Here is a 12,279-nt window from a genome sequence, read left to right as displayed (position 1 = left end):
AAAGGATTTTGCAGTCGTTGTCCGCTTGGCGAATTCGGCGCGTGGTCAGCTATAAATACTGGCCGTGTATGTCCATGTCGCTCTCGCCACGGCCACCGCGCGCTCCGCAGTCCGCGTGCGCGCCCCGCGCCATGGCTTCCGCCGTGCACCCGCCGCCGCCGTTGGCGCTGCTCCCGAGGCCCCGCGTCGTCGACGCCGTGGCCGACGACGACATGGACGACAGCGACAGCGAGAGCGTCGCCGAGTCGTGCCCGCACCCATGCCCGCACGGCGCGGGCGCGGCGGCGACCGACTCCTCCTACTCCTCTTGCGGCAGCAGCGTGTGCTGCCACGAAGACGACGAGGCAGAGATGGACGAGGACGACGACGACGACGGGTGCAGCAGCTGCGTGGAGGGAGACGAGTACAGCAGCTACCAAGAACAAGACGAAACTGCCGGCGACGAGGAGGGGAGGAACAAGGCGGGGACGAGGAGGAGCGGCGCCTGGTGGGAGCAGATGGCGGTGGCCGGGGTCCGCGGCGGCGCGATCACGGCGCTTCCTCTCGCACCGGCGCCGGAGGCCGCCGAGGACCCGAAGCGCGTGGCGGAGCGGCAGGAGGAGGACCGCAAGTTCTGGGAGGACTGCCTCGCCTCCGGGTACCCATGAACGCACCCACCTCCTTGGCATGCATCCGAGTTCATCGCAATCCCATGCTCACAACACAAGATACACGACGACGGCAAAGGCCAAAATCGCCGTGCCGACACACACGGATGTAGTATGTTTTTTTTTACCCAACTTGGTCTTCTTTGTACAGCGAATATTTTAGAAATTCTTGGGCTCCTGTCCTGTAACGTTGACCGGCAGCATACATGATTATGATTATGAATTATGCAAGAAACTACTGATATGGTTTAGTTGGTGAGGTAGGATGCTTACTTTGCTCTTAATTCAACCTTCAACCTAAACCATGAGACTTGCGACATTCATTCATTATTTCAGAATCTAGAACGTGATCATACTCGATCTTAGTGAATGATTGAATGGGGGAGAAAAGGTTAACCACGCCTTTTTTTGAGAAAAAAAGCAGTGGGTGCCACCATCAACTCCTTCTAGAGAGACTAGTGAGAGAGAGGTGGCAGACAAGAGGAACTCGCTTTCCTCATCGTCCAACACCAAATTCCAAATTCAGTGGTGGTGTTCCCACTGAATTTTATTTGACACCGAGGAGGAATACAGACAGGGGCCTGCAAGTCAGCAAGAGCAAACAAGCGGTGCCTTTTTTTTTTCCAAGACGATCTTCGTTTTCAGTTAGGCCTTGTTTAGTCCGAAAACTGAAAAGTTTTCGAAACTGTAGCACTTTCGTTTGTTTGTGGTAAATACTATCCAATTATAGACTAAGTAGAATCAAAAGATTCGTCTCGTGATTTACAGTCAAACTGTGTGATTAATTTTTATTTTCGTCTATATTTAATGCTTCATGCATGTGCCGCAAGATTCGATGTAACAGAGAATCTTAAAAACTTTTTGAATTTCGGGGTGAACTAAACAAGGCCTTTGATGAATGCAGTCAGTTACTGCTGTCAGAGACTCCAAGGTCGGTGCTGTCAGTGTCAGATGAATCTGTCTGCTCGAAAAAAAAACAGTAGTACAACCAAAAAAAAGAAGATGGAGGTGGAAATTGTAACCACTGATTAAGTGATTATATTAAAGAGTGGGTTTGGTGTTTTAAAGCGACGTCGTTAAAGGAGGCAAAGCACACGAGAGGTGTGGTTTATTATAAACTCTCTTTTTTTTTGGCAGTTGCATCTATGCAATTTCAGCGAGGTAATCAGCTGCCCAGGCCCTTTCGGAGCTTTTCACAAGGACAGCATACACATATGTGCTGCATTGTACTTGTACCACCACGAGACTTCATGGAGATCGCGAGATACAGATTAGTACTGATTGCGAATTGCACGTCCATTGTACCCCTTCAATTCCCATTCAACTTCAAATACCTCTGCTTTAGACTTGTGGTCGAAAGAAAAATAAAAAACTTTAGACTTCATTCCCGTCGCCAAAAAAAAAGGAAGATATTTAGACTTTTTACCGGGGAAAACGAACTCTCTAGACTTCCAGATTCTAGAAGAAGAGGACCTGGAATGACAGGAGCTTGTTGGTCAAGTCCATTTGTTCAGCTGCTTACCCTTTTCAATGCTATTAGTACAAAGGGGCATGCTAATTGCAGAGGCAAGAAAGAGTGCCTAAGCTGTCCTTCCAGTTGACAGTGCCCAACCAGTTGGAAACCAAGGAAGAAACCTTCACACCCACAGGACCACAGCATCAATTAAAAGGGGTTGCTGCAAATAATGTGTTTATTAATGAATTGGCATTTGGTGTAACCAACACTTTGGGCCATCACGTCAATAGCAAGGAAAACTTAGGGACTGTTTGGTTTCCCTTACTAAATTTTAATCAGCTAAAACTATTTTAACTACTTTTTAGTCAGTGTGTTTGGAAGTTTAGCTACTAAATTAACTAAAGTTTAACCAACTAAAATTTAGCAAGGGGAGCCAAATAGGCCCCTAATGTTTTTGTGAATTGGCATTTGGCATAAATAAACAAGCTCCAAAAGTAGAGGCTACGAGGGAAAGCAGCTGGAGAACCATCCATAGCCATGACCTTTTCTTTTGCTAGTAGTAGCACCAAAATAAATGGAACTGTCCCCACTACGAGTTCTAGTGTAACACAAATCTGGAACAGAATCTATTCCCAAAGACAGATAAATTAATTAGACAACTAAAAGAACTAGTAGCATTTATTCACATGCGACGCACTACAGACGCACCGATTTTGGTTGATTAGGACAACACAAACTGCAGAAGATGCCATTTCAATGGCTTGCTGATGCAGAAATACGCCAACAAGAAATAACTGGGTCCTCAAAGAAAATTTATGAATGAAAACCAAAATTGGATGAATTATTTCACTTGCTGACTTGATTGATGATACTTCTTATTTCCAGAGTTGAAAGAACTTCACAGGGGTAAGAATTTCCTAGCAGAAACATCACCACCCGAACCGACATGGTAATGCAGTCTGTTGCCTTATTCTATTTACTTGTAATCGTGGTCGCTTTCAGCTGTTCTTGCAATCCGTTCCTAAGCTTTACCATTCAACTGCACCTTAGATAGTTTCTCTCCGCTTTCGTCGGCACCTTCCGCCTTCTTTCCAGGGAAGGACCTCCCGCTACTTGTGACAAGGTCCTTGATGGTTGCTTGGATGTCCTTGTCATCCAACAGAGACTCCAACGTCACATGGACACCTGAAAATATTAGGGAGAAGTTAGATCCAAGGAAAAGAATTGCCTTTTCAGGATTAAGTTCACACAACTGGAGTGCAACTCGCATGTGGAGCTTGAGAGATACCACTTTAGCTTATTAGAAAGCTATGCCAATGGCCCATATGATAATGATGGTATCCTAAAACTTTGGTATTGTTTATTCAATCATTCAAATTTGACAGGCTAGCAAGGCATCATGCTCCAGATATTAAATTCAGCTTCTGTGCCACTTCTCTTGATGAGCCTAGATCAATTGTTGTTGTTGTTGTTGTTTTTTTCCGACACGCCTAGATCAAATGGTTAAGTAGAAGGTAGCAAACACAAATGCTGAACTGTTTAAGTTTCAGGCAGAAGCTACATCATGCAACTCATCTATCTTCATGACTACCAGACCATATGCAACAATTAAAACATGCCTATCGTCTCATGTCAATAAATTGAATGGGAGGCTTTTCCTAAAAAGAAGGCAACATTTCAAGAGTAACCTTAAAATAAATTTTCTTATTGAAATGCCTTATTTCATAAAGAGGTGGGGAATGATGAATTGACTTACGGAATCTCCAATAGTGTTTTGGGTTAGTGGGGTCATTGATTGTTTCCTCTGGTGCTGGTCTTGTGGTGTACTTGTCTTTCAGTGCAAGAAGGTCCTGATAAATGCCAAATCCGAAGTAGACTCATCAGCTTATTTTAGACAAGAAATCCTTGATCTATGATGTAAGTTCAAGTTTCAGACCTGAAGTGGAAAGATTGCCCACATTGATGGAGCGTCAAAATGCTGCTGAACAATGAAGTGCACTACTTCCGGGGTGCAACGAGATGGGGGCTCTTCATCACTGCCAACTACAGTCTTGTAGAAACGACTTCTTCTTCCTTCATCTTCTTCCCACCAAGCACGTAATGTAGAGCAATCATGACATGAGGGAGCACAAACCTGAAACATCAAAAATTGATCATCATCAAATCAACACAGCCTCTCTGAACCTCCATGTCATTTTCAATCAGAACACCCTTTTCATTATATTTCCAATTTATCTGAGTGTAATACTGTAATAATGGATGGGAACACACCGTCATATAGCTATACTGAGAAGGAATACCAAATTCCGTGTTTGGTTCACTAGGCATTCTTTGGATACGCAATCCAATCAACCCCAGTTCTTGCATAACCTGTATAGAAGTTTTCATCATTATTATTAACGTCGAGTAAAAACCAGTGGCTTAGTTAACAACTTTGCAGTTCTAGAGAAGGGATCATACAGGGTGAACGCAAGCAGGGATAAGGCCAAGGTCCTCTCCACATGCCAACATATCTGACGAGTTCAACAGGACAGGCAAAGTCTTCAGGGCATTTTGACGCCAGAGATTTTCTTGGCGAGCAAAATAATAGTCATAGTACAATCTTCTGAGGACATTTTTGCTGTAAAATGATGTCCGACGAGAGGATGAAAATTCATGAACACAGATTCATTAGAAACACATTGCAAAGCATAAAAGGTGGTGTACCCTAATTTTGTTTTCTGAAGAACAAGCTGTCTACTGCAAAATACCAATACACTAATTTCATTTTCTGCGTAGAAGGGTACCCAAAGAGATGTAGATAACAAAAATAAGATAGGCAAATGCCCTTACACTGTTACATTATGTTATTAACATCTAGTAGACTGAACCAAATTTAATCACAAGTGGGTAGATCAAATCCCTTCAAACTTGAAATGGAGAATAGAAGAACTATAGTTTAGAACCATTAACATTACCTGTGTTCATCTAGGTCCCTAAAACTTGACGTATCTTCCAGGTTGAAACGGGGATAAAATTTTGTGGAGTCCTCTGGATCTCTGATAAGGACAATATTCTGCAGAATAGCAGTACTTGAACCAAGTCAGAAAGGAGCTGGATATCTTAGGAGAATAAAGTGTGTCAGCAACAATGAAATTAAATCACAACGGAAGACCCAAATTACCTGTAGTAAATCAAAAAGGCCACTGCGGATACTGTCTTCTTTCTCTAGCCACAGTGACTTTTCAGCACTTGTTTTAATCTTTGCAATAATCTTTTTCTCTGTGTTGCAGTCTTCTTTAAACTATACAAGTGAAGCAAAGAAGAAAAAACATGTGAGATCAAAGTAACTAGTAATATTTTAGAAACGAGATCACATTAAAAGTACACACAACTGACATACAAAATAGAGACATTTATATTGTGATTTGCAATTTACTCTCGAAGAATATGACTCATTGCACTACCTCATAACACTGCTTCTGATACTCATTTAGAAAATTGGCTGCAATGACTGTCCAAAAGGATCCAAACTTCTCCTGAGAAAAAAAAAGAAATTTCACGATTGTGGCCTAAAATTTCACTGAAAAAAAAATCTGAAACATGAACATCATTATGAACACAGCAACCTCTAGAATTTCCTGACGAATGTATGGTTGGCTCATTCGATTAAAATCCCATAGACCTTCACTTAAAAGCTCCTCCTGGAAGTCAAGAACAAGTTAGATAAACTACTCCAAAAGATTTCTCTGGCCCGTTTTAGTTTGCTCAACAGATACAGAAACTAACCTGACTAAGAGGAATGGAAGGTCTAAATTTCCCAACTAAACCTGTTGCAGCATGATCTGGAAGCTCCCATATCCTAAAGAAACCCAAGATGTGGTCTATCCTGTATGCTGTGAAGTACTTTGCCATCTGCAACATGCTAGTAGGATATGAATAATAAAAGGAAAAGATGACCAGTCAGACATACAATGAATGTTATGCTAAATAACCTGTGTCAGACGACCTCGCCACCACCCATAATTATCCTTAGACATCTCCTCCCAGTTATATGTAGGAAAACCCCAATTTTGTCCATTCTTGTCAAAATAATCAGGGGGTGCTCCAGTAGCGGTATTCATGCGAAACAAGGTCGGGTATACCCAAGTATCGACACTATTCCTATCAACACCAATAGGTAAATCACCTTTCAGGATAACCTTTTTCTTTCTTGCATATGTTGCTGCCTCTGATAACTAAAAAAGCGAATAAAAATAATGTCAAAAATATATATATACAGGAGAGTAATACTATGAGCAGTTCAGAATGACAATACTTACTTGTATATATAGATGGTACTGAACATAGTAATGAAAACGTATAACGTCATGGTGTAAAGTACCTTCAGAAATAAGTTTGTCAAGCTGAAACACATTACAGAAGGAAACCATCTTAGTGCTCATATTACACATGTGCTCTCATAAAAAATTAGAACAACATATGTTCTTAGCAAGCTATAGCAACTGAAAAGATTCTAGTGCCAAATGCAGAATAAAATTTTCAATACCTTCTCCTTGGAAAACTGAGAAAACCGCCCCCATTGGCTGTGGTCAGATGTCTCGAAAAAGTCCCGCAAAAAGCAAAATGCCGCATATGGTTTCAACCATTCCTATTAGAACAGTGTGAAAGCTTATCCCATACAGTTTGGAATACGAAATCAAGTACCATGATTACACAGGACAAATGAAATGGCAGTGAATGTACCTCGTTTTCAGATAAGAACTGCTTGAAAGAACTGGAGTTTAGCACTTTGTCCTTTTCTAAATTGAATATTTTTCTAGCAATCGACAATTTTGTGGACAATGCTGCCTCGTAGTCAACGTCCTAATTTACAGATCATTTCCAAGTTAGGGAATAACCAAATATTAGAGATTTAGTCAAATAGCTGCAAGAATCAACAACAATATGCAAATGCTATAACCTTTTTATCCAATTGCTTCTTCGCCTGCTGAATTTCTTCCTGTAGTAAATTTCAAATTGAGTACCAAATGAGGTGAGGAACAACTCATTCAAACATTTAGTGAAATAAAAATAACACAGCCAAGACATACAATGAATGAATACGAAAGCATAACAAAGGTATACCTTAACATCCGCAGGAATTGCATCTGAAAGTGCTTGTACTCTCAGGTACAAGGGGTGCAATGCAAACACAGAGAGAGAGCTGTAATTCACACGAGGGGCATTGCTACTGTTTAGATAATGTCCTAACTGATTTCAAGAAAAAACCCATTATGAGCAGGAAACCTTTGGTATTGAATATTAGTCGTACCTGTATGGATAAGAATCCCACCACATCCCATGAACTGAAGTATCGTTGATTGGAAGGAGCTGAACAAGATGGAAGCCTGAATTGACTGCCCAGTCAACAAGAAGCTTAAGATCTAGGAATTCTCCAACGCCAAGGTCCTCGACTGATCTGATTGAAAATACGGGTACAGCAACACCTGCACCCCTCCATGGTGCATCCTGGTAAATGCAGATGAAGTATTAGTACACAATGTTGGCTGTGTATGATGCATGCTGATTCTCTGATTTGTTAGCCGAAGTATGGAGTTCCATGGTTCTGTTATGCCAATCACATGTTCATGTATACTGAATACTATTAATTGCTTATAATGCATCATAGCATGGTCAATGGTTTCTAGTTAAAATGGTCAATGAGTTCCTAGAAAGTTCTCTTGCAACAAACCCATGCATCTTTGCAGATAACACTATTGGATACATTACCCTGAGAGCACCATCAGATAACACAATATATCTGGATTGCTTGGGTGACGATAAATCAACATTAACCTCCCTGTTTGGACCAAGCTCCAATGAAGAGTTTCCTGCTTGACTGATTTGACAGTATTTGTATGTGGAAAGATGTTAAGGACAATCATTCTCAGAAAAAAATCTAAGGACGTGATGTTAGCCAACAGCTAAAAGGATGGTGCATTGAGGAATACTGGCAAAACAATATCCATCGGTATGGTAAGTCCAATAAAAGATTAAGGGAAAAATCATGTGCAAAAGGATATTTTACAGGGAACTCAGACTTCCGTAAAGCACAGCTTGCTTTCCACAAGGAATCTCCAACATAGCTCAGCTTGAGACCATCTTGAGTTTGCCATCTTCCTAATTGAGGGTTACTTCCAGTGACGATGACCTAAAGTTCGTTATCAGTGGACGTGAGGGACATCAGCAAGCAGGTATGAATTAATTAAATAAGTTACTGATTAACACAATTAAGGATAGTTTATAAAAGATAAAGAAATCCTTAAAGTGTACTTACAGTAGAGCCAGATACGAGCCGAGGACAGCTAATTACGAACTGGATAACGATATCTGCTCAGGGAAAGTATTATGTAAGACAAAAAAACTGATAACTTCATGTGGTGCTCCAAAAATAGAAATTCATTCTTTTTTTTCTTATTTCCCTTTTACATTTTATTATAAATACATGTAACCTGCATGTTTTCAAAAGAAAAAAAATCAGAAGCCCCACCCCCAAGGTTAATCTTATCGGGGATTTGCTCATAAAATACATAAGAGCACACAAAATAAATCATCTGAGAGAGACCGAGAGCTCTAGACATCTAGAGTAGGAAGAACTTCATTTGATATATTTAACATGTGAAGACATGATGCTATATCAATTCTTTTTCACCAATACATTCATCATGAAATCTCAGATATTTGCAGATTTAATACTCTGGTCCTGCTCACTCAATTGGTTTTTCATATAAATGATGATACCTTCAGGATCCAAACTTTTGTTGAGGGACACCGATTGCGATTCTTTTTTAACACCTTCAGTAGCATTGAAGACGACATTCTTGAATGCACTTCTAAAGAATAGAGCTTCAGAAGCATCCTGAATGCAAACAAGACCATTAGTAAACATAGTACAGAACGAAGAAACTTGTTTGATGTGAACCTGACAAACAGAAGTGCCCCATAACCAGCCTTCAAATATAGCAAGGAAACCAACAATAGATACAACAACCCACCGCTTATCCAAAAGAAAACAATAGATACAGCCCATTCAGCTAAAAATGTAAGATCCTATATTGCTGCTACTTCACTGCTTACTGTAGAGAACATAAATATACACACACTAGTGATAAAAATGATTAGTACCGTCCACCAGTCGCGGATTTCAATTACATCTCCTTCCTTAACGCCCTCCGGCAGGACTAGTTTCCTTTTCTCCCCAGCCTCCCATCTCAAAACATTTTTGTTGTCATCCACCACATAGTATTTGTACTCGCAGGTGAAGCCAGCAACAACAGACACGCTCCCACACCAGATTAGCTCACTGTCCTGATGAACTGGACTCAGAGGCACTCCTTGCTTGACATTCCACGAGCCGAGTGCTGGTTCCGACCCGGCAATCAGAAGACTCTGCCCCCATTGTGTGTAATATGGCAATTTGAACAGCAAGGTCACCGAATTCAGAGATTTCTTTCCCGAGGTCGCCATGTCCTTCAAATGAAACAGGGAAGAAGAGAGAAATCAGGAAGCTGAATGTGTTGTTGTAAGCGTGCAAAAGATGTAATCCTTGCACGACTGAAGATTGAAGAATGAATCCCATAGCTTCAGCTACAAACTACAATGGGCTCACATCAATTCTCGCACCCAAAGGCAAAGATCAATCAAGGTTCCATGAAATGAGTGGTTCCATTCCAGATTCCACCACACGAGATCCCATATATACCTTCATTTTCTAACCCACTCCTTTTATTTTTTTTTCCACTCCTCCAGTAATTTAAACAAGGCGAGCAAGATTCAGGAATCGGATTCCTTTGGAAAAAAAAAGTTCGCTTCGCCCAGATTCGTGGAACCAAGAGTTTGTCCACATTCCTATACCACTACGCCTTCCCATGCTACTATTAACATGACCAAGGCGATCCACTCATCCAGAACGAGTAACCAGTAGCAGCTCAGTGGAGCCCGTGGAAACAGATCAAGCACAAGAAGAAGAAAAACAGAGAACAGCGCTGACGGTACTTACCTTGACACGGCACGACCGGCGGCAATGGCGACAAACGAGGAGGGAATCAGCGACGGACGGGGTAGATACAAAACAGAGCGAGTGAGAGAGCGGCAAAGGCTCTCCGGTTCTCCCTCGAAGATAGAAGGCGACGCGAGGGGAGCGGGATGGATGGGATGGGTGTGCGTGTGGAGGGCGAAGGCGACGTCTACGACGGGGGGGAGAGCCTGGGAAAGCGTCACCTGCATCCGCAGTGACAGCATAAAAAAGGAGCCTTTTTTCCTCCCCCTCCTTCCCTTCTCCTCCCTTCGTGGATCCGCCTCCTAATTTTGAGACGGCGAAGAATAGCAAAGCAATCTGCTCGGGTCGTCCGGTTTGTGTGGCTGGGAGCGGCGGTGGCGGTGATCACACACCGCGCCACGCTACACGTGAGGTGACGACGACGCGAGCACTGCCCGTCCCGTCAGCCTCTCCGGAACTCTACCGCGCCATGCTGCCGCCTGACGTCTTGCTAGTCTAGATTAGATGCGGCACCAACGCTCTCTGGCCTCTCTGCTGCTCCAACTTGCTGATCTCGCCATGAAAGGAGAGATTTTTTTCTCTCCCCTTGGCCCCTGGGGGGTCCCCTCGCTGAATACCTCTCGATCTCAGTTTTGTCGCGTTGAGGAGCTCGGTTATTCAGGGAAACTGGGAAAGTGACGGGAATGGATCGGCATCTGGAAGATCTGCCAAAGCAAATCTGGATCTGTCACTCATCACTGGCTCATCACACTGCTAGTGTGCTATATTATATTAATTAAAGTGCGAGCAGAGCAGGATCCCTGTCTGGATTTGCAGCAGGCTGAGATTTGCAGATCAGATTAGTGCGTAGTTTTTGCCATAAACGGCAAAAGATGAGAGATGGAGCATGCAGATTCCGGAAAGGAGGATTAGCTAGTTAATTAGCGCTACTGAAGAATGCTGTCGGAGGTGTATTCTGACAGTTTTTGCAGCAGCACAATGACAAGTGCGTCCACATCAGTCCCCGAGATCTGAGAACGTGCAGTGTCATCAGCACCGCTGAGCCACCCTGTCGAGTTTTGCCCCTCATCTGGATCATCAAGGTGACTTCTTTGTACTAGCACAGGAAGGTCCGTTTGGTTTCAAAGGATTTTAAGAATTTGGGGGAAAAAATCTTACTGGTTTTATTGGATTCTGTGTTTGTATGTTAAAATTTCTTAGAATCTAGTCTGTTTGGATGAGATTATTCTAGAATCTAAAATATTTATTATCTACTAGATTCTTAATATTCCTAGGATGCAAACATGATCAAAGAGTGATTGGTTTGGGTATGAATCGAGTATGACTTGTATCTAGGAGCTACACATGCCGAGTTCTTGCAATACTATCATGTTTGATTGCTTGCATCTAGCTAGCTAATGAAGTTAAGAACTTAAGATTATGTTTGAATGCTCACACGAGAATATATTACATAAGATAAATATTATTGGCACCTCATAGGCCTGGCTAGAGCGTACGCGGCCAATCAATCACGGCTGCTGCTAGCTCTCATGGCAGGGATCTTCTCTAGGCTTTGCAACGATATGCAAGTGCTGGTAGGAATCTTGGAGCGGTGCGTCATGGGCAGTAGCAACTCTGGATTCAGACCTTGGCCCTATACAAGTACAGTCGATCGAACAGTCTCGGAGAAGAGAAGAGGCCAGACCTGTGAGTCAGTCTTCCCTATCTGCTAGCCTTTTTGGCTGCCTACGTGGCGTCTTGCCGTACGTGTAGCGACCCTTTCCATTGCCGACGTATGGGCGCCGCCGCCGTCGCGGAAGGACACGGCGGCACCGCACGTCGGCCGGCCATCAGGCATCATATCAGGCCAAGCACGCCGCCGCAACTACCCGTACGTGCGCCCGCGGCCCCGCCGCCCCGCGCCGTCACCTGCCCTTTGCGTCTCTAGATGAAATTTTTTTTGTGTGTCACATCGAATATGTCTAAAATATGTCGAGAGAGATTTTTAGAAACTAATAAAAAAAACAAATTATATAGTTCCTCAGAAAACTGCAAGACAAATCTTTTAAGCATAATTAATCTATCATTAGCACATGTGGGTTACTGTAGCACTTAAGGCTAATCATGGAGTAGCTAGGCTTAAAAGATTCTTCTCGCGATTTTCAACCAAACTGTGT

The 12,279-nt window shown here is 42.7% G+C and overlaps 1 protein-coding gene across 1 annotated transcript; it reads right to left on the bottom strand.

Annotated features, from left to right (window-relative positions):
• LOC8072271 (4-alpha-glucanotransferase DPE2) lies at nt 2,731-10,558 on the bottom strand. The gene is made up of 23 exons (XM_002461120.2): nt 10,124-10,558; nt 9,250-9,594; nt 8,866-8,983; nt 8,402-8,454; nt 8,148-8,275; nt 7,855-7,984; nt 7,397-7,593; nt 7,210-7,288; nt 7,046-7,084; nt 6,829-6,948; nt 6,632-6,733; nt 6,405-6,488; nt 6,078-6,320; nt 5,872-5,997; nt 5,712-5,786; nt 5,550-5,621; nt 5,267-5,386; nt 5,061-5,158; nt 4,564-4,723; nt 4,375-4,473; nt 4,040-4,237; nt 3,860-3,953; nt 2,731-3,288 (listed from the first exon to the last, which is right to left on the bottom strand). Exons 2-23 carry the CDS (start codon nt 9,589-9,591, stop codon nt 3,125-3,127), a joined length of 2,841 nt encoding a protein of 946 aa, XP_002461165.1. The 5' UTR covers nt 9,592-9,594; nt 10,124-10,558; the 3' UTR covers nt 2,731-3,124.

This window comes from Sorghum bicolor, chromosome 2 (genome assembly GCF_000003195.3).
Source record: "Sorghum bicolor cultivar BTx623 chromosome 2, Sorghum_bicolor_NCBIv3, whole genome shotgun sequence".
NCBI classification, from domain to species: domain Eukaryota; kingdom Viridiplantae; phylum Streptophyta; class Magnoliopsida; order Poales; family Poaceae; genus Sorghum; species Sorghum bicolor.
This window is presented reverse-complemented; position numbering and strand designations above follow the sequence as displayed.

Bases quoted from the DNA above. Each gene is read 5' to 3' on its own strand.
- LOC8072271 (XM_002461120.2), bottom strand. From the start codon at position 9,591: ATGGCGACCTCGGGAAAGAAATCTCTGAATTCGGTGACCTTGCTGTTC. The intron at 6,489-6,631 runs GTATTGAAAATT...AATGTGTTTCAG, and splicing joins CTCAGTTTTCCAAGGAGAAG to CTTGACAAACTTATTTCTGA. The intron at 5,387-5,549 runs GTAGTGCAATGA...TCACTTGTATAG, and splicing joins ATCAGAAGCAGTGTTATGAG to TTTAAAGAAGACTGCAACAC.